Source organism: Entelurus aequoreus, linkage group LG01, assembly GCF_033978785.1.
Source record: "Entelurus aequoreus isolate RoL-2023_Sb linkage group LG01, RoL_Eaeq_v1.1, whole genome shotgun sequence".
Classification (NCBI taxonomy): Eukaryota; Metazoa; Chordata; class Actinopteri; order Syngnathiformes; family Syngnathidae; genus Entelurus; species Entelurus aequoreus.
The window spans coordinates 70,624,349-70,644,885 of NC_084731.1; the positions used below are offsets into that span (position 1 = coordinate 70,624,349).

The window sequence follows — 20,537 nt, forward strand, 5'->3', positions numbered from 1 at the left end:
ATTTCTTTCCTCCTTTCTGGGTCAAAGTTGAAATGCAGACTGCAGCGGTGAAAGGCAGGATACACCCCTCTCTCCCTTTTGATACATAGCTGTACTCGCTAAAATATAGCAACAAAGTGGACCATTTCGGCTACGTTTTTTTTCTCGGGCAAAGCCGGAAGTGTGTTGTGAAGTTACGCCACTTACGCTACACTCATTAGCGCCTGTTTATGAGCGAGGGCCAACAGGAAGAAGCACCAAATACGCACCATGACAGACTCCAACAAATGCTGTCAATTCAGAACTGTAAGCCGCTAATTTTTCCCAACGCTTTGAACCTTGCGGCTTATAAAATAATGCGGCTAATTTATGGATTTAACTTCGCTAAATGCCATCCATCCATTTTCTACCGCTTGTCCCGTTCGGGGTCGCGGGGAGAGCTGGAGCCTATCTCAGCTGCTTTGGGCGGAAGGCAGGGTACACCCTGGACAAGTCGCCACCTCATCACAGATACGAAGATCCTGGGTTCGATCCTGGGCTCGGGATCTTTCTGTGTGAAGTTTGCATGTTCTTCCCGTGACTGCGTGGGTTCCCTCCGGGTACCCCGGCGTCCTCCCACCCCCAAAAACATGCACCTGGGGATAGGTTGACTGGCAACACTAAATTGGCCCTAGTGTGTGGTTTAAGAAAAAAAATAGCAAATGCACTGAAAAGGTGTGTTATTGTTTGTGCTTTGGCGCCATCTTTTGGTGCTGCATAGCCTTTCTGTTTAGACTGAGCTTCCAAACGGAAGTACAGGTGCCGTTCCATTCATAACGGTTGTACTCGTATGGATTCTTCATTCATCACGCCAAGCAACACTCGTACGTTTCACAATGTAACTAAAACAATTCTTACTTACTGAAGCGTCCCATATGTGATGTCTGTTAGAGTGTTTTCATGCATATTTGTATGTGCTATCGTACAGGTGCCGTTCCATCTATAACGTTTCTACTCGTATGGATACTTCATTTATCACTTCAAGTAACCTTTGTGAGTTTTACAATATAAGTAAAACAATTCATACTTACTTAAGTGTCCCAGTGGTGATGTGTGTAGGAGTGTTTTCATGCATATTTAAACATGCTATTGTAATGTAATCAAGCTAGCGTTGTTAGCATTAGCTAATATGCCAACAGGTTTATGAGTGTCTGTGTTAGTATCATTAACTTACAATGGCATTATTTTTGTATTGTATCAGTTTCACAAATTCCTTAGTAAATTCACCAAAACGTGACTGTGGAGTTATTGAGTCTTTTTAGCTAATTGGAGAGCTAGCTTGCGCAGCTAGTGGGTCCATGACCATGACTTCTGTTTTGTTTGACCAGCCATTTTACTGCCGTGTTACAGACATTGTTTGGGAACAATTAGGTTTTACATTTCTGTGTAAATAACTCATTTCACAACGTATATATATGCGGCTTATAGTCCGGTGCTAATAATATATGGAAAATGTTTTTTCTTCTAACATTTTATAGGTGTGACTTATATACCGGTGCGCTTTATAGTCGGGATAATATGGTAGTGCAAAGTGTGAAAATGTAAACATAGAAAAACCTGAGAAGAACTATTTTCTACAGGTTTAGTGGCAGGAAGTTACTGCTGTGCTCTAAAGGGTGAGCGTGGTGGTGTGGTATTAGCGCTCTTGCGAGTGCCTTTGTTCATGCAACCAACCTTGCTTCCATACTTCCACTTTCTTCCCACCAAGGGAAAACAATTATCGAACAATTTCTCGAAAGCATTTTTTCGACTAGGTGTCTATCGCGATACACATCGTTTAATCGCCCAGCCTTAGGGATGGCCTCTTTTCGCGCAAAGACCGCATTCAGGAAGTGTCGTACATTTGGCAGGAAAGAGACGTGCATGCATGCTTACCTATGGCGAGAATCCCTCCTTTCTTCTCGTTGACGTCAGAGCTGGAGACCAGCTCGAATATTTGGTGATTCAAGGCATCGTAGAAGGCAGTGATCTCATCTTGACCTAACTGTGGACAAAAAACAAAATAAGAGCTTAAAAAGAGCCATATGTAATAACTTCATGTCAAGTCATCATTAAATGGCCCTGATTTGTCAAAAGGCATTAATAAATCATTTTATTTTCCAATACCTCTATAATTGATAACAGTAGTTCAGCCGGGATATGATCATTTCAAAATTAGATTTATAGCCCCGAAATCTTGTCATTGTTTTTATTTCGATCCCCCGCCCTCTACCGTTTGACCATGTAGAAAGTCCGTGAGTATGTCACATCCAGGTTGCCAGTCACGTACCGCCATCTTGGTCTGGCTACTGCCACTGGTAAAGTTACTAAACATGTCAGACCTCAGTAAATCTAAAAGTTACCATTCAACTTATTCATGACAAAGCCAGGAACAAAACCAGGATTTGTATCGGGATGCCTTTGAAAGATGGAGACCATTGAAAGCGGAGAAGATTTTTTCATCTGACACCAAACTTGCTAACTTCCTCCTTGATAGGTAAGTTAGGCATTCACGTTTTCTTATTACTTGTAATAAATGGAAATGGACATTTTGTATGTAAACTATATTGTCCAATACAGTCTATAATCTTGTCTAACAAAGCTTGTATGTTCGTGTGATGGTACAAAATAAATACATAATTTTCTTTTTTTAAATGATAAAAAAATATATGCATATATTTATATAATTTTATATGGAATAATATATACATTTTATTTGCAAAAAACGTTAATCCAAATGCGGCTAAGTTTCCTTTAACTCAGACTCAGTTTCTAGTCCTGTTGCCAAAGTGCAGAGTGGGCAATTACCTACGCTGAATGTGCTTGTGCATAAAAAAGGGCTCCCAAACGAATGACTCACAACTGGGAATGGATTGTCACTGTTCACTTACAAGAGCCGTCACATCTCTGTTGTTGACCGCAATATGGAAATTACAGAGCATGCGCTGTGTATTTACCTCTCTCAGCTCGGTGGTCACATAGTGCTGCAGGTCTTTGGCAGACTTTGCCCGGGTGTCTTCGTTTCGACTCTTGAGCCCGCTGCCAAACTGCTGCAGCACAGTGGTTGTGCCAGACATGATCACCATCTGGATGGCCTGGTCTGCAAAATGCACACAAACATGAGCAACAAGTCTCCCTACAAATAACCTGCACTTGCAAAAAAAAATAAAAACACACACAACACACACACACACATATATATATATATGTATGTATATATATATATATATATATATATATATATATATTACAGCTGAAACGATTACTCGAGTAACTCGAGTAATTCGATTACAAAATATATTCGAGGAATTTTTGCTGCCTCGAGGCGTCAATACGTTTTGTTTTTTACGGCATTTTTCCTCGTTAAGGCCATGTCCACACGAACACAGATACTTAATAAACGCATATTTATCTCGTTTTTGTGTCAATGTGACACAAAATATGAAACATTTTCCCCAAAAATATTTTTAAGTGGAATATTTGATATGAAGTAATTGAAGCCGTAAATACAATAGGTCAATACTTCATAAGAACAATGATTTTGATTCATTATTATTTTTGAGCAATGACAGTTTAAAATAAATCCCACTAAAATTCTTGAGGATCCAAATGGACCCCACTCATAAAAGTGATAAAAATAAGTCATACATTTTTTTTTACTTTAAAGGCCTACTGAAATGATTTTTGTTTATTTAAACGGGAATAGCAGATCCATTCTATGTGTCATACTTGATCATTTCGCGATATTGCCATATTTTTGCTGAAAGGATTTAGTAGAGAAAATCGACGATAAAGTTCGCAACTTTTGCTCGCTGATAAAAAAGCCTTGCCTGTACCGGAAGTAGCGTGACGTCACAGGAGGTAATATTCCTCACAATTTTCCTTTGTTTACAATGGAGCGAGAGAGATTCGGAGCGACAAAGCGACGATTACCCCATTCATTTGAGCGAGGATGAAAGATTTGTGGATGCGGAACATTAGAGTGAAGAACTAGAGGCAGTGCAGGACGTATCTTTTTTTGCTCTGACCGTAACTTAGGTACAAGCTGGCTCATTGGATTCCACACTCTCTCCTTTTTCTATTGTGGATCACGGATTTGTATTTTAAACCACCTCGGATACTATATCCTCTTGAAAATGAGAGTCGAGCACGCGAAATGGACATTCACAGTGACTTTTATCTCCACGACAATACATCGGTGACACACTTAGCTACTGAGCTAACGTGATAGCATCGTTCTCAAATGCAGATAGAAACAAAATACATACATCCCTGACTGGAAGGATAGACAGAAGATCAACAATACTATTAAACCATGGACATGTAACTACACGGTTAATAATTCTCAGCCTGGTAAAGCTTAACAATGCTGTTGCTAACGAGGCTAAGGCTAACTTAGCAACCGGACCTCACAGAGCTATGATAAAAACATTAGCGCTCCACCTACGCCAGCCAGCCCTCATCTGCTACTCAACAGCCGTGCTCACCTGCGTTCCAGCGATCGACGGCGCGACGAAGGACTTCATCCGTGGGTTTGGCGGCTAGCATCGGCTAGGCGTCTGCTATCAGGGTAAGTAGTCCTTGTTGTGTTGCTACAGCCAGCCGCTAATACACTGATCCCACCTACAACGTTCTTCTGTGCAGCCTCCATTGTTCATTAAACAAATTGCAAAAGATTCACAAACACAGATATCCAGAATACTGTGGAATTATGAAATGAAAACAGAGCTTTTTCTACGGGCTTCCCTTGCCCTCGTGACGTCACACGCATACGTCAGCATAATAAAACGTTTTTAACCTGTAGTGTGGCGGGAAATTTTAAATTGCACTTTATAAGTTAACCCGGCCGTATTGGCATGTGTTGCAATGTTAAGATTTCATCATTGATATATAAACTATCAGACTGCGTGGTCGGTAGTAGTGGGTTTCAGTAGGCCATTAAATGATAAATGATAAATTGGTTATACTCTTATAGCGCTTTTCTACTTTCAAGGAACTCAAAGCACTTTGACACTATTTCCACATTCACCCATTCACACACACATTTACACACTGATGGCAGGAGCTGCCATGCAAGGCCCTAACCACGACCCATCAAGAGCAAAGGTGAGGTGTCTTGCTCAAGGACACAACGGACGTGACAAGGTTGGTAGAAGGTGGGGATTGAACAGGAACCCACAGGTTGCTGGCACGGCCACTCTCCCAACGGCGCCACGCCGTCCCTCAACACTTAAATCTCTATAACAACTATCTATCAGTGGACTATATATATAAATATACCGGTATATATATATATTTTTTGTTTGTTTTATGCCCTTTTTGAAAAAGTTTTTTTATGGCAAACACACAAAATATGCAATATTTTCCCCAAAATACATTTTTAAAGTGGAATATTGATGTGAAGTAGAAACGAATAATAAACCTCTTCAACATAATAATTCATAAAACTTGGTTTTAATTCATTATTTTTTGAGCAATAATAGTTATATAAAAAAAAACAATCCCACTAAAATTTCGGGGATTCTAAAAAGACCCACTCATAAAAGTGTACAAAATAAGTTATATATATAAATTTTTACTTTCAACAAACTTCAAATCTATCTGTGTATTATGAGATTTTATATTTTCTTGTTGTATCATGTTTTTTCTATATGGCAAACACACAAAATATGCAATATTTTCCAGGCAAAATGTTTCAAAGTGGAATATTTGATGCAAAGTAATTGAAGCATTGAATTGGTCAATAAGTCAAAACAACATTTTGATTCATTATTATTTCATGAACAGGGACGGCGTGGCGAAGTTGGTAGAGTGGCTGTGCCAGCAATCGGAGTGTTGCTGGTTACTGGGGTTCAATTCCCACCTTCTACCTTCCTAGTCACGTCCGTTGTGTCCTTGGGCAAGACACTTCACCCTTTGCCTCTGATGGCTGCTGGTAGCGCCTTGCATGGCAGCTCCCGCCATCAGTGTGTGAATGTGTGTGTGAATGGGTAAATGTGGAAATACTGTCAAAGCGCTTTGAGTACCTTGAAGGTAGAAAAGCGCTATACAAGTACAACCCATTTATCATTTATTTATTTAACAATGACAGTTTTAATTAGAGTCAACATTGCAAAGTTTTATTGTGACATTTCACCTTTTTATTCCACTTTTTTTTGTAAAAGTATTAGGGCTGGGTGATATATGGAGTTTGTAATATATATCGATATATTTTTAAACAAGATATGAATGAAGAAAATATCCTAATATCGATATTGATTTCACGTTAAAATGACCAAACGCAGCTTATTTTTTGTGTTCCTTGTTCTCCCCCTCCCTCTCCCGGGCTACTAAACCCCTCCCCTTCCTCCTTCCAAGACGTGCAAGCACGTATAAGAACATCCATGATTGGTTGGTTGTTTACTATTATGAGTTACGATTGGTTAGGGACAGGCCAATCAGAGGCAAGATAGGGCGGGTCATGGAAGCAGGAAGGTAAATCACAAAGTGCCAGTCTGCAACTGACACTTTTTTAAAAGGACAATAGGACTCCTGCTGAATAAAAATGTTACAGTTATGCTCAAAACATGCTTAACGCGAAGAAAAAGCTAAAATACTGCTTCCAGTTAAATTTGTCATCACACAGATAACCACGCTATTTGGATGAACATAAATTGGATTTTTGTGTTTATATGGAAAAATAAAAATCCATAAAAAGGAGACACAGCACAAAATCAAATTTTATGTCAATATTTTAATAAAAATCAACCCTTTTTTTGTTTGTTTTAAAATCTGCCATTTATAATAAAAATCGAAAAACGCCCCTGATTTTGTTTTTTTACGTTTGTGTTTCGGGGTTGGAGGGGGAATGAACGGAAGGTCCAGGACCGTAGTAATTGTCTCCGCTTTTACTTTGAAGATAAAACTTCCGGTGTCAGACTATGAAAAAAAAACTGCTTTGGTCTGTTTTACCGTTTCTGTTGACTGGGGATTATTTTCTTTTATAAAATATAAATGGAAAACAAACCGTTTTTTATTATTGTTTTTTTTCCAACACCAAAAAAGAAAAACGCTTTGTTTTTCTATTTTCCTTTTTTGTCTTTTGAAACAATTTTTTTTTTTAAAGTGCCTGCCTGCAAATGATTTTTTTATCTGAGTTTGATACATTTTGTATTATTTATAGCTGTTATTTATTTTACATAGAAATAATATTTTTCTATTTTATTTATGTAATGTAATTCTGTGCTACTTAAACAGTTTATTTTATGTACTGTTAATACCCATCTTGACTAACTCGGTTAATAAAAGTGTTTACAGTACAGTTGTCATTCACTTAAATTTCACTGAATATCGCTCAAAAATTAATATCTTTATTTGAAAATAATATCGAGATAAATATCGAATATCGAGTTTAAGTACAAATATATCGAGATATACTTTTTCGTCTATATCGCCTAGCCCAGGGGTCGGCAACCCGCGGCTCCGGAGCCGCATGCGGCTCTTTGACCACTCTGATGCGGCTCAGCTGCATACTTGCCGACCCTCCCGATTTACCCGGGAGACTTCCGGATTTCAGTGCCTCTCCCTGTAATCTCCCGGGGCAATTTTTCTCCGATTTTCACCCTATCTACAATAATAAGGGCATATTGTTTCTCCGATTTTCACCCTATCTACAATAATAAGGGCATATTGTTTCTCCGATTTTCACCCTATCTACAATAATAAGGGCATATTGTTTCTCCGATTTTCACCCTATCTACAATAATAAGGGCATATTGTGATAGATAGATAGATAGATAGATAGATAGATAGATAGATAGATAGATAGATAGATAGATAGATAGATAGATAGATAGATAGATAGATAGATAGATAGATAGATAGATAGATAGATAGATAGATAGATAGATAGATAGATAGATAGATAGATAGATAGATAGATAGATAGATAGATAGATAGATACTTTATTGATTCCTTCAGGAGAGTTCCCTCAGGAAAATTAAAAAGCATTTAGCGCCCTCTACAACCAGCAGTAAAAGCGTGCCAGTCCAGGTACATGTTGAATGCAGCTTCTGCCTGCGCACGTAAGTGACAGCAAGGCATACTTGGTCCACAGCCATACAGGTTACACTGACGGTGGAGATATAAACAACTTTAACACTCTTACTAATATGCGCCACACTGTGAACCCACACCAAACAAGAATGACAAACACATTTCGGGAGAACATCCGCACTGTAACACAACATAAACACAACAGAACAAATACCCAGAATCCCATGCATCCCTAACTCTTCCAGGCTACATTATACACCCCCGCTACCACCAAACCCCCCCACACATCAACCCCCCCACCTGCCCTCCGTGCGTTGGTTGAGGTGGGCGGGGTTTGGTGGTACGGGGGTGTATAATGTAGCCAGGAAGAGTTAGGGATGCATGGGATTCTGGGTATTTGTTCTGTTGTGTTTATGTAGATGTAAATATAAACGGAATACAATGATTTGCAAATCATTTTCAACCCATATTCAGTTGAATATGCTACAAAGACAACATATTTGATGTTCAAACTGATAAACATTTTTTTTGTGCAAATAATGATTAACTTTAGAATTTAATGCCAGCAACACATGACAAAGAAGTTGGGAAAGGTGGCAATAAATACTGATAAAGTTGAGGAATGCTCATCAAACACTTATTTGGAACATCCCACAGGTGAACAGGCAAATTGGGAACAGGTGGGTGCCATGATTGGGTATAAAAGTAGATTCCATGAAATGCTCAGTCATTCACAAACAAGGATGGGGCGAGGGTCACCACTTTGTCAACAAGTGCACGAGCAAATTGTTGAACAGTTTAAGAAAAACCTTTCTCTACCAGCTATTGCAAGGAATTTAGGGATTTCACCATCTACGGTCCGTAATATCATCAAAGGGTTCAGAGAATCTGGTGAAATCACTGCATGTAAGCAGCTAAACCTGTGACCTTCGATCCCTCAGGCTGTACTGCATCAACAAGCGACATCAGTGTGTAAAGGATATCACCACATGGGCTCAGGAACACTTCAGAAACCCACTGTCAGTAACTACAGTTGGTCGCTACATCTGTAAGTGCAAGTTAAAACTCTCCTATGCAAGGCGAAAACCGTTTATCAACAACACCCAGAAACGGTGTCGGCTTCGCTGGGCCTGAGCTCATCTAAGATGGACTGATACAAAGTGGAAAAGTGTTCTGTGGTCTGACGAGTCCACATTTCAAATTGTTTTTGGAAACTGTGGACGTCGTGTCCTCCGGACCAAAGGGGAAAAGAACCATATGCGTTATAGGCGCAAAGTTGAAAAGCCAGCATCTGTGATGGTATGGGGGTGTATTAGTGCCCAAGACATGGGTAACTTACACATCTGTGAAGGCGCCATTAATGCTGAAAGGTACATACAGATTTTGGAGCAACATATGTTGCCATCCAAGCAACGTTATCATGGACGCCCCTGCTTATTTCATTAAGACAATGCCAAGCCACGTGTTACATCAACGTGGCTTCATAGTAAAAGAGTGCGGGTACTAGACTGGCCTGCCTGTAGTCCAGACCTGTCTCCCATTGAAAATGTGTGGCGCATTATGAAGCCTAAAATACCACAACGGAGACCCCCGGACTGTTGAACAACTTAAGCTGTACATCAAGCAAGAATGGGAAAGAATTCCACCTGAGAAGCTTAAAAATGTGTGTCCTCAGTTCCCAAACGTTTACTGAGTGTTGTTAAAAGGAAAGGCCATGTAACACAGTGGTGAACATGCCCTTTCCCAACTACTTTGGCACATGTTGCAGCCATGAAATTCTAAGTTAATTATTATTTGCAAAAAAAAAAAAGTTTATGAGTTTGAACATCAAATATCTTGTCTTTGTAGTGCATTCAATTGAATATGGGTTGAAAAGGATTTGCAAATCCTTGTATTCCGTTTATATTGACATCTAACACAATTTCCCAACTCATATGGAAACAGGGTTTGTATTAGTAAGAGTGTTAAAGTTGTTTATATCACAACCGTCAGTGTAACCTGTATGGCTGTGGACCAAGAATGCCTTGCTGTCACTTACGTGTGCAAGCAGACGCTGTATACAACATGTACCGTATTTTCCGCACCATAAGGCGCCCCGTGTTATTAGCCGCACGTTTAATGAACGGCATATTTCAAAACTTTGTTTACCTATTAGCCGCCCCGTGCTATTAGCCGCACCTACGCTACGCTAAAGGGAATGTCAACAAAACAGTCAGATAGGTCAGTCAAACTTTAATAATATATTACAAACCAGCGTTCTAACAACTCTGTTCACTCCCAAAATGTAATGTGCAAATGTGCAATCACAAAAATAGTAACACTCAAAATAGTGCAGAGCAATAGCAACATCAATAACTCAACGTTGCTCATACGTTAGTGTCACACAACACACAAAATAAACATTTAAAGCTCACTTTCTTAAGTTATTACTCATCTACAAATCCCTCGAATTCTTCTTCTTCGGTGTGCTTCACTTGTTTTTTGACACCATCGATGATGTGGACGCGCATGCAGTCATAGATCAACAGGGACGGCGCTGCGTGAAAAAAGTCACCCGGTGTCTTCGCATAAACGTCTATCAACCACTCGCTCATCTTTTCTTCATCCATCCATCCCTTCGAGTTAGCTTTTATGATGACGCCGGCTGGAAAGTTCTCTTTTGGCAAGGTCTTCCTTTTGAATATCACCGTGGGTGGAAGTTTCTGGCCGTTAGCATGGCAAGCTAGAACCACAGTAGGACGACTTCTCATTCCCTGTGGTGCGAATATTCACCGTACATGTTCCCGTTGTATCCACAGTGCGGTTCACATGAATATCAAAAGTCAGTGGAACCTTGTACGCGTGTCTCTTAGGAGGAGACATTTTTTTGTCTTTACAGAAACACACAAATGAAATTAAATATCCGCGAGCTTCTTCTTCTACGGGGGCGGGTGCTCACCTTGGCGGTTGCTTACAGTAGAAGAAGAAGCGCTTCCTCTTCTATGGGGGCGGTTGCTTACCGTAGAAGAAGAAGCGCTTCCTCTTTTACGGGGAAAAAAGATGGCGGCTGTTTACCGTAGTTGCGAGACCTAAACCTTATGAAAATAAATATGAATATTAATCCATATATAAGGCGCACCGGGTTATTAGCCGCACTGTCTGCTTTTGACAAAAATTGTGGTTTTTAGGTGCGGCTTATGGTGCGGAAAATACGGTACCTCTACTGCTGGCATGCTGGTTGTCATCACGGTACGCCCTTATTATTGTTGTTGTATGGGTGTAAATCAGCAGACAATCGAGAGAAAAATGGACTTGAATTTCGAGGATCTCCCGGTAAAATCGGGAGGGTTGGCAAGTATGACGCTGTCAAGCTCCATTCATATAAAACTCGCCGCGTGTTTGAAACCCCTGGTTTATACATAGCACAAAGCAAAAAAAACTTTGTATGCAGTGTTATATCATTTTATATTTCAAAAGAGTTTTGTGGCTCCCATTGTTTTCTTTAATTTGTGAAACTGGTCAAAATGGCTCTTTGAGTGGTAAAGGTTGCCGACCCCTGGCCTAGCCCTAATATAATATATATGTATGTGTATATATATATATATATATATATATATATATATATGTATATATATATATATATATATATATATATATATGTATATATATATATATATATATATATATATATATATATATATATATCCTGCCTCGAAAGAAAATAATGTTTGTCTTTATATATATATATATATATATATATATATATATATATGTATATATATATATATATATATGTATATATATATATATATATATACATAAATATATATATATATATATATATATATATATATATATATATATATATATATATATATATATATATATATATATATATATATATATATATATATATATATATAGTGTTCATGTATGAGATCTAGGGCTGCCAATTATGACCAAGGTAATAACTAAGATTATTGTCATCAATATTGAAATCATGATTACTGATTGTTAGGTAAAGCAGTGTGTGAACGTAATACCATCATGTCATTTGTAATGTCTAATAAAATGACAATAGATAAACATTATCCATATATTTATAGACAGGTATTAAGTTTTTGTATTCTTTAATAACATCAACTTGTCAGCTTTTTGTCATTACATGATGCCTTTATCTCTATTTTTACATTTTCATAGAGAGAATTTTTATTTTAAGTTATGTACATCATGTAGATGAGAGATACAATATGAGTTTGAGCAGAAATATGTCGTATCGGAATTAACTATACACAATAACACATTAACAAAATTATGTCACATGAATGATTTTTGAAGTGACATGAAAAAAAACAATTAATGTAAACACAACCTGGTGTTTACTTTTTGAACACAAAGCAGTTTGGCTAATGAAGATGAAGTCTAATAAACAAGCGTTGTTCTTCTCCAACGCCTCCCTAGTGTTTCAGTACAACAGTTTGGCCAACAACAAAAAACCCCGCAGTGATACCTCACACATCGAATAAACAATCTGCACAGCCTGTGTGCAATTCGATGAGATGACAAAACATTTTAGCTAGTATTAATGTTATTTGATCACTGATACAGTGTGCAGTTAAATAAAGGAGGAGTGAACATCCCAGTAAACAAAGTAAAGACTTTATAAACAATTTGTGACAACGTTCACGACACATCGCCTGCTGCAAAACATCAAACGGTTTTCTCCTTTGCTGTATACTTTTAGTGTGGGGACAAGTGTCTCCAACATTGTCCACACCTGTCTCCATCTAAACACAGCAGTGCGCTGTTAAAAGCACGGCAGGAAGCGAGGGAAAATGAGGTTAAACCAAGCACTTGGCTCCGTTTACTCTGAGGGGAAACCTCCGCAGCAAAGTCCGTGTAGTTGGTCCGCCATGATTATCAAGCCAAACGCCGCTAGTGCGCATGCGCCTGACTTCGTCTTGCCGAAAATGCATCAATAAATGACGGTTTTACGGTCATTTAAAAATGAGACGGTATTACTAACCGTTGGGAATTATCACAAATTATCATTATACCGTTTATTGTTACATCCCTTGTCCATTAACAAGTAAAAGTCAAGGGCGGTCACGGCATGTTCTTGCCGCAAATGTTGGTAAATTTTTGGGGCAGTATGGCAAATGACGAGGGCGGTCGCAGCAAATGCCGCGGTGAAATTCGAGGGCTGATAAAACTTTCGGCGAATCAAATTTTAAGAAATTGTTTTGTAAAGTGCATTACTTTGAAGTCAACCAATAATTAATTTGACCCGACAAATATAAACAGAACACCGGCGGAAAGTGATAATCGATTTAAAAAAAACAAGCAAACCGGTCGGTAAAAAAAAAAATCTGCGTCCCAGACTTCCGGAAATTCGCGTCCTTTCTGATTTCAATGCGTAAAAAGACACAAAAAGTGTGTTAACGCCAACACTTGTCATATATACACATTTTTACTTTCAACGATTAAGTCTCTGGAAGGACTTCAGAGCTATCTGTGTATTATAAGGTTGTATTTATGTAACTGAAGCATGGATTTGGTCAATAAATCATAACAACGTTGATTTTTATTCATCATTTCATGAACAATGACAGTTTTAAAAGAAGCGTTGTGTCATTATTTATTCACACCAAAGACTATAAAAATGGCCTCCCTGCTTGGCACTCAGCATCAAGGGTTGGAATTGGGGGTTAAATCGCCAAAAAATTATTCCCGGCCGTGGCCACCGCTGCTGCTCGCTACTCCCCTCACCTCCCAGGGGGCGGAACAAGGAGATGGGTCAAATGCAGAGGGTAATTTCATCACACCTAGTGTGTGTGTGACTATCAGTGGTACTTTAACTTTAATTACAGTCAACATTGCAAAGTTTTCACCTGTTTTGTCTTTTACTCCACTTTTTTTTTGGTAATAGTATGTTTAGAATGTGCTGCGGACATTTGAAGAAATAGTTGCGAGCCACAAACGGTTCCCGGGCCACACTTTGGACACGCCTAATGTAATTTAGAGCCAGATAAATACAACATATATGGCAAGTTAGCTCTTTTATTATTATTATTATTAGAGATGTCCGATAATATCGGGCTACCGAAATTATCGACTGATAAATGCTATAAAATGTAATATCGAAAATTATCGGTATCTGTTTCAAAAAGTAAAATGTATGACTTTTAAAATGCCGCTGTGTACACGGACGTAGGGAGAAATACAGAGCGCCATCAAACCTTAAAGGCACGGCTGTGGCGTGCCGGCCCAGTCACATAATATATACGGCTTTTCACATACACACAAGTGAATGCAAATCATACTTTGTCAACAGCCATTCAGGTCACACTGAGGGTGGCCGTATAAACAACTTTAACACTGTTACAAATATGCGCCACACTGTGAACCCACACCAAACAAGAATGACAAACACATTTCGGGAGAACATCCGCACCGTAACTCAACATAAACACAACAGAACAAATACCCAGAACCCCTTGCAGCACTAACTCTTCCGGGATGCTACAATAAACCCCCCCCCCCCCCCCCAAACCCGCCCACCTCATCTCTCATGGAGAGCATGTCCCAAATTCAGAGCTGCTGTTTTGAGGCATGTTAAAAAAATATAATGCACTTTGTGACTTCAATAATAAATATGGCAGTGCCATGTTGGCACTTTTTTCCATAACTTGAGTTGATTTATTTTGGAAAACCTTGTTACATTGTTTAATGCATCCAGCGGGGCATTACAACTAAATTATGAATAATAACGTGTTAATGCCACGACTGTATATATCGGTATCGGTTGATATCGGAATCGGTAATTAAGAGCTGCCCAAATATCGGTATATCGGACATCTCTAATTATATATATATATATATATATATATATATATATATATATATATATATATATATATATATATATTTATTTATATATATATATATATATATATATATATATGTATAGATATTATTATAAATATTATTATTATTAATATTAGCTGGTTAGCTCTTCATGCTAAGCTAACGTCCAGCTAGTGCTAGCCACAAGCTACATTAGCCCAAGTAGCAGACAACTAAGAGCGCGTGTTGTTGTTTACTTACGTGCTGGCGGGGATGTACAAGCCGCCTATTACGTGTCGCAACGTTGCAGAATATTCCTCATGGCACGAAAAAACGCCGATAAGAAGGAGCACAAGGTTAGCGAGCTAATGTTGTTACGGAAGAGGCGGTCCTGCAGGTCTGTGACGAAATGACGTAAGTACGAGGAAATGACGTAGGGGGAAATGACCCCGGAAGTAAATGGGGGCTAGGAAGGTTTTTGTAATGGGAAAAAAATTGGCGTGACAGCTCCCACTGTGCAGCTTCTGCTTCTTCTTCTTCTTCTTTTGTTTAATGGCGGTTGGCAAGCAACCTTCTGGTGTGCATTACCGTCATCTACTGAAATGGAGTGTGGACCGAGGTGGATCCCTACTCTATTTTATTTTATTTAACCCCAGTGTTTTTAAAAATGTGTATAATGCTTTATAACCTATGTGTTCTGAGTGCAATCCTAAAACATCTTCCACTGCTAACCTAATCTTCTCTTTCGCTAACTTACTTTCCAGTATTTCCCTTTCTCTATTGTATTTCCTACAATGTAGTAAAACATGTCCTACACTTTCTATCTGATGGCAACAGTCACACAGTCCTGTATTATGTTTCCCTATCAATTTCAATGAACTACTTAGATATGTATGTCCTAATCTCATTCTAGTAATAATGTCTTCTTCCTTTGATTGATTGATTTAAACTTTTATTAGTAGATTGTACAGTACAGTACATATTCCGTACAATTGACCACTATATGGTAACACCCGAATAAGTTTTTCAACTTGTTTAAGTCGGTGTCCACGTAACTCAATTCATGGTACAAATATATACTATCAGCATAATACAGTCATCACACAAGTTAATCATCAGAGTATATACATTGAATTATTTACATTATTTACAATCCGGGGGGTGGGATGTGGAGGGGGTGGGGCGGGGAGGTTAGGTTTGGTTGATATCAACACATCAGTCATCAACAATTATATCATCAGAGAAATGGACATTGAAACAGTGTAGGTCTGACTTGGTAGGATATGTACAGCGAGCAGTGAACATAGTGAGTTCAGAAAGCATAAGAACAAGTATATACATTTCATTATTTACATTTGATTATTATTTATGTTGCAGGTCCCAGGTAGCCAGGACAAGCAGTCAGATAATAATGTCCTGTTATACAGGAGGAAAAATCACACAGAACGTTTCAGATGTTTACAGACTGGTCGCTCTCATCAGAATTTATTAACAGAAATTACAAATCCACAATTCACTTCATTTCCCATATATTTTGTCACTTTGTATTATCATGTCAATGTATTTTACTTTATCTTCACCTCTATGTTCATCAAAACACTCAATAAACTATCATTAAACCGTTACTGTATCACTGGAGTAATAATTACCATAACAATACTGTATGCCTTTACAATATATTTTTTAAATATCCACATCATCACTCCAAAACATACAATATTGTGCCCAATAAGACATTATTTCACTGTCTTGTCTTTCTCAGGAATATTCACCTTTAACTTAATTCACAATTTAGCAACATTCATTTAAATACTTTACTTTTCTTCATATTGTTCTTCTTATAATAGCAGCTTTAAGTTACTGTACTTGAAATATTCATTGACCATTCCTGAGAGCTTAACTTATATAACCATGTCTAAACACAACAAAATAGCATGTAAAACCTCTTTCAGAACACACACATTACACGAAAATACATTATAAAATCAATAAGAAAACGGGAGCTCTAATTTGGGAGTCTGAATTAGGATCAGAAGTTCCTATATAAACATTGCGCACTCACGTCGCCATTTTGTATTGATTACTGCAGCTGTGCACTGGATTCATTCACAAATACAAACTACAACTCACAAACACTTTAGAGTTAGGCTCCACCATCAGAATGTATACTTAAACTTATAAAGATCACATGGATATTATTCAGTGATTTAATTCACCAAAACTAACCTGTTATACAGGAGGAAAAATCACACAGAACGTTTCAGATGTTTACAGACTGGTCGCTCTCATCAGAATGACAAAGCTTCTGGTCTGCAGGTGATCGCATTCAATTGGGAAGAAACGCCCTACTGCCCCCTACTGAACAATGTGAATAGTAATGAATGTGGAATGACAGCTCCAAAAACGAATTCAAACCATAAAATAAAATAAATAAATCAACACAAAAATGTGACACATTATGGGTGGGTCACACGCTCCCCGACAAAGAAAATGACTCCCGGCATTCAAAACAAAATACTCTTTTCAATACACTTTTTTTTTCAAATCAAATCTTCTATGTTAGTATGCAAAGGAAGGGACAATGTATGGCATCATGACAGTGTATGGCAGTGTTGGGTATAGTGTGGGATAGGTTGGGTAATGTGGTGTTGGGCCTGACTGTATTCCCCATGCTGGCAATGTCTGTGGCCCACAAAGTCCAATATTGTTGACTGACCCAATTGACTGGTAAGATGGCTGACCAAGAGACTCGTAAGTCAGTGATCTGGGTGGTCTCCTGTCTCGCACTGGTCTCCTGACTGAACCACACTGAGGGGAAGTAGAACTGTCCTGGTTAGTGTCATACCTGGCTTGGCAATGTTCATTTTCAGCATTCTGTTCAAATTCGTGTTCACTGTATTGTTCTTGCTCCATCAGTTCAGGTTCCTCTGCTGTAAAGCTAGGAGGCTGTCTGTGCTCTACTGCTTGTGTGGTCAGCCTTGCTTGTTCATGTAAGGATGGAGAAGTAACATGGTTTCTTTGAGGCACATGGGTGGTTGTTATATTTGACCTTTGTGACTCGGCTGGCCTTGATACTCTGAGCCAGTACTGTGGTCTTGGGCCATCTTCATCAGAGTCAGATGAAGCACTGCTTTGAAATGTCTCTCTCTCTGCATTCCTTTCAACCTGACTCCTATTCTTTTGTCTCTCTTTAGTCGGTGCTTGGTTCTTTGACTGTTCAGCCACACTCACAGGTAAGTCATTCACAAGGTGGAGGAGATTCCTATGTAGAGTACGGACTTTGCCACCACCTGTCTCTGGAGACACTTTGTAAACAGGGCTGTCATTTATTTGTTCCTTAACAATGTTTACAGTTTGTTCCCAGTAGGACCTGAGCTTTCCTGGGCCTCCTCTCTCACTCATGTTGCGAACTAAAACCCTGTCACCAGGCTGTAGAACAATCCCCTTCACATGAAGGTCATATTGTCTCTTGCCTCGTGCACTGAACTCCTGACTGTTCTCAGATGCAATGCGGTAGGCCTCTTTCATTCTCACAGCCCATTTGTCAGCGTACCCTTGGGGTGTTTCACCCTCCTCTTCAGAGGACAGACCAAAGAGCAGATCAACAGGGAGGCGGGGGTGGCGCCCAAACATGAGGTAGTGGGGTGAGAAACCTGTGGCCTCGTGTCTAGTGCAGTTGTGTGCGTGCACCACCTGTGGTAAATGATCCTTCCAGTTGCTCCTTTTCTCCTCTTGCAGTGTTCTCAACATCTGAAGCAACGTCCGATTTAATCTCTCGGCAGGGTTTCCCTGTGGATGGTACGGGGTTGTCCTGGAGTGTCCCACCCCAGACAGTTGCTGAAGGGTCTTAAACAGGGAGTTCTCGAACTCTCTGCCTTGATCATGGTGCAATTTGGATAAAAAACCAAACCGAGGGATGAAGTCATTAAATATTTTCTCTGCAGCTGTTCTGCCTGACTTGTTTCGTGTTGGATATGCTTGGGCAAATCTGGTGAAGTGGTCTATGACTACTAAGATGTATTCGTATCCACCCTTGCTTTGCTCTAAGTGCATGTAATCGATAGACACAAGCTCAAGTGGTGCATTGGTCGTGATACTGCCCATTGGTGCTCTATCATGGACCACAGGTTTCTTTTTCTTGATACAGGGGCACTGTTTTGTGACATAAACCTCAATGTCCTTTTTCATGAAGGGCCAATAGAAACGATCTCTTGCCAGCCCAATGACTCTCTCTGATCCTAGATGAGCCATGTCATCATGGAGATGCTTCGATACAAGGGGCCGATATTCTGAAGGTAGGACAAGCTGCTGTCGACCCCCTGCACTCCTGTACAGTAGGCCACATTCCATATACAGTTTACCCCACTCATGCATGAGTCTTTTCACAGGGCCACCTGCTTTCTTCCTGTCCTCATTTGTCAGTGCTGTCTTTGTCTGTTACAGCTTGATTATCTCACTGATGGCTGCATCCTGCCTCTGAGATCTGATTAGTTCACTTTGGCTGATGGTCGGTACTGGGGACTTAACTTGAGACTCTGAACTTTGGGCCAGGTTAAGAGAAGCAACATAGGCGATGTCATACCTTTTTGCAGCCTCACTTCCTTCCCAAGTAGCATGTATTGCATCTCTGTCGAGCTCTTCAGTACACTCCTCAACATAACTGTTTATGTCCAGTGGGAGACGAGACAGTGTGTCAGCATCCATATTGACTTTTCCTGGCCTATACTTTAGGTTGAATCTGAAGTCAGCAAGCTCTCCAACCCATCTGTAGTCTGTGGCGTTCAGCTTTGCAGTACTCATCACATATGTTAGTGGATTATTGTCTGTATACACTGTGAAGGATGGGGCGTAAAACAGATAATCCCTGAATTTTTGACATACCGCCCACTTTAAGGCTAAGAACTCCAGCTTTCCAGAGTGAAAGTTATAGTTCTTTTCAGCGGGGGTCAATGTCCTTGAACCATATGCAATGACTTTCAGCTTTCCACTCTGTCGCTGGTACAAGACTGCACAGAGTCCCTGCTGACAGGCGTCTGTGTGCAGCGTAAAGGGCAGTTCAAAGTCAGGGTACGCTAGTGTAGGTGGGTGTGACAGGACGTCAATGAGCTGCTCGAAGATGGTCTGGTGACAATCAGTCCACTGTATGGGGGTCTTTGAAGGCAACTGTGCTCCTTTACCTTTCTTTATCTTCCCCTGTGTTGCATCAGGATTTCCTTTCACTTGTAGCAGCCCATATATTGGCTTAGCGATGCGGGAGAAATCTTGAATGTACATCCTATAGTAACTCAGAAAACCTAACAGTTTACGGACATCCCCCACTGTAGTGGGTCTTTTCTCCCTCAGTGACATTACAGCCTCTATGTCTTTTGGGTCTATTCTCACCCCATTAGCTGACACTAACCTCCCCACATACCTGACCTCTGGCTTGAACAACTCACATTTTGTGGGTCGCAGCTTAACTCCATGACGTTGCAGGGCTCTTAGGACATGACGCACTGCATCGACATGATCAGCAAAGGACTTGGAGTAGCAGAGGATGTCGTCAAGATAAGGAATACAGCAGTCGTCACGCAAGGTGACAAGCATCTCCTCCATGCTGCGTTGGAAAGCAGCAGGGGCATTGCTGAGACCAAACGGTATTCTCACCCACTCATATAGACCCCAAGGCGATATGAAGGCT

The 20,537-nt window shown here is 39.7% G+C and overlaps 1 protein-coding gene across 2 annotated transcripts in view; it reads right to left on the reverse strand.

Moving 5' to 3' along the window:
• The window catches only part of mtor (mechanistic target of rapamycin kinase), a 361,262-nt gene extending 345,990 nt beyond the window's left edge, over positions 1–15,272 (reverse strand). Inside the window, exons 1-3 of one of the 2 annotated variants that reach the window (XM_062057517.1) lie at positions 15,119–15,272; positions 2,955–3,097; positions 1,894–2,002 (exon numbers count right to left, since the gene is read on the reverse strand). In XM_062057517.1, coding sequence (XP_061913501.1) covers positions 1,894–2,002; positions 2,955–3,083 — 238 coding nt within the window. In that variant the 5' untranslated portion in view covers positions 3,084–3,097; positions 15,119–15,272. The remainder of the gene's footprint in view (positions 1–1,893; positions 2,003–2,954; positions 3,098–15,118) is intronic. The other variant, XM_062057510.1, reaches the window with a different exon arrangement.
• Positions 15,273–20,537: the final 5,265 nt, after the last annotated feature.